The following is a 2,326-nucleotide window of genomic DNA, read 5'->3' on the forward strand; positions in this document are numbered from 1 at the left end:
GTTTACAGAAAACAAAAGATGAAGATAGGTGTATGAACAACAAGTAGGTGTATTAGTTTGAGGCTCAGGAAATTGAACAAGTCTTTTATGTTCTGAGCCTACGTTCTTTAACAGAAAGGAATAAGAGAAAATAAACAGTGAGAGAATAAAAAAACTTGTGGATTTAACGGTCAAGCATGTATATATATATATGTATGTATGTATATCTTTATATAAGAAAATAACTTTTGCTTTCACTTGTTAATCCTTCCATTTTTACTGAACCAAATAATTCTTTAATTCAAGAGGATGAAAAGGGTGGTGAATACATAAAACACATCCTTGTGAACAAATTATATTGTGATTATAATTCCATTTTAGGACACTGTGATGGCATTACAAGCTTTGGCCAAGTATGGCAGTATGACCAAAGTTCCTGACATCAATATGCTGTTCAACCTAACATCATCAAAAGCACATCTTCGTAAACATTTGACTGTCAACAAAGAATCTTCTCTGTGGAGCCAGGTTGTCTCAGACGTAAGTCAGATTGGTTACATTAATCTCTCCCTCTCTCATATATGCATGTACATTATAAATATATATATATATATATATATGATAATATAAATCTATATGTATGTATGTATTTATATATACGTTATTTATATTATTATTTAATTGAATGCCACACACACACACGTGATGGACATCTATCCATTACTTTGTCTTGTCTTTTTTGTAGGTTCCCATCAATGACGAGGTACTGATTGAATCTATGGGGACAGGTTCTGCCCAGATGGAGTTCAACATGAACTATTACCGGCCTCCTTCGATCTTACACACATGTCATTTCAATATCAGCTATGTCATCAAAAACATCAACAAATCCACCAGGAAATTGATCAAAAATGGGTAAATATACCTTAATGTAGTTTTGCTCCTATGTCACCTTTGATCAAACAGACCCATGATCAAAGGTATACCAGTGTGTCCCACAGTACATTATCCCACATGTCCTTTTTACTGGCCCCACAAGTCATGGATAATTTTCAGAAACCTCTGGTCTAGCAGTGCCATACATATACATATATACAACGGGCTTCTTTAGTTTCCATCTACCAAATCCACTCAGAAGACACTTTTTTTTTTGTTGAATGAATTCCAGTGACCGCCTAATACACCACAAAACCCTTTTTGGGGTTTGGAAAACAGGGTGGGGTGTGGTTGAAGCCTCGGAAATTTCAGCCTCCCTGCCACAATTTTCAAATATTTTTTGCTGTTTCTTTCTTTATCCATATTTTTAGACAACATTTTGCAGAAATAGGTTTTTGAGAGAATGTGGATTACAAAAGATTGAAAATTCAAAGAAGTTTGAAATGAATAAGTGAAAATGCAGAGGTTATAGACGTTAGAGTCATACCGAAGTCAGTGGAGAGATAAAGAATGATAAATAATTAATCTAAAAAAAACACATTGGTTTGTGCATGTGTATGAAACAAGTAAAAGTATACAGTTCTATATTTAAGAGATGAGGAATTATGTACATTATTTACATTATTTATATTTGACAGATATTTGTCCTCATCTTGTTTGTTGTTAAGACGTTTCAGCTGATATACCATCCAACCTCCATCAGGTGTCCAGCCTTCATCAGGTTCGAAATTTTCCCAACATACCTGATGAAGGCTAGAGAATATATCAGCCGAAATGTTGTGTTAACAACAAACAAGATGAGGTCAAATATCCGTCAAATGTAAATAAAGTAAAAGTATAATATTAAAACAAAAATATCTTTTTCATACGTGTTAGAATCACTGGATATAATATATAAGATATAATAATCCCAGATTACAGAATAGATTTGAAACACTAAAGCAGTTTTCCTTTGCAATTTTTGGCAACGAAATCATGTTTCATTTTTGTATGACAAGAGAGGGAGTGAGTGACGAGTTTACCTGGTATAGGAATATATTATATATATCATTATCATCATCATTTAACGTCTGCTTTCCGTGCTGGCATGGGTTGGACGATTTGACTGAGGACTGGAAAGCCAGGAGGCTGCATCAGGCTCCAATCTGTTCTGGCAAGCTGGATGCCCTTCCAAATGCCAACCACTCCAAGAGTGTAGTTGATGCTTTTTAAAGTACCATTCGGGCGTGGTCGATGCCAGTACCGCCTGACTGGCCCTCATGTTGGTGGCATGTAAAAAGCACGCACTGGGAAGTACAACCACACGATTTTCACTAAGGAAAACAAAACTCGGATTTTTTGCATGGAATCAAGTACTCTTACCTCCTGATATGCTGCAAATCCCTTATTTTTGTTCGGGAAAAAAGGGGTG

The 2,326-nt window shown here is 35.4% G+C and overlaps 1 protein-coding gene across 1 annotated transcript in view; it reads left to right on the forward strand.

Annotated features, from left to right (window-relative positions):
* LOC106880930 (complement C4-B) overlaps positions 1 to 2,326 on the forward strand; it is a 50,041-nt gene that overhangs the window by 34,215 nt on the left and 13,500 nt on the right. Inside the window, exons 28-29 of the mRNA XM_014931106.2 lie at positions 361 to 519; positions 725 to 894. Of these exons, the coding sequence (XP_014786592.2) occupies positions 361 to 519; positions 725 to 894 (329 nt within the window). The remainder of the gene's footprint in view (positions 1 to 360; positions 520 to 724; positions 895 to 2,326) is intronic.

This window comes from Octopus bimaculoides, chromosome 21 (assembly GCF_001194135.2).
Source record: "Octopus bimaculoides isolate UCB-OBI-ISO-001 chromosome 21, ASM119413v2, whole genome shotgun sequence".
In the NCBI taxonomy this organism is placed as follows: Eukaryota; Metazoa; Mollusca; class Cephalopoda; order Octopoda; family Octopodidae; genus Octopus; species Octopus bimaculoides.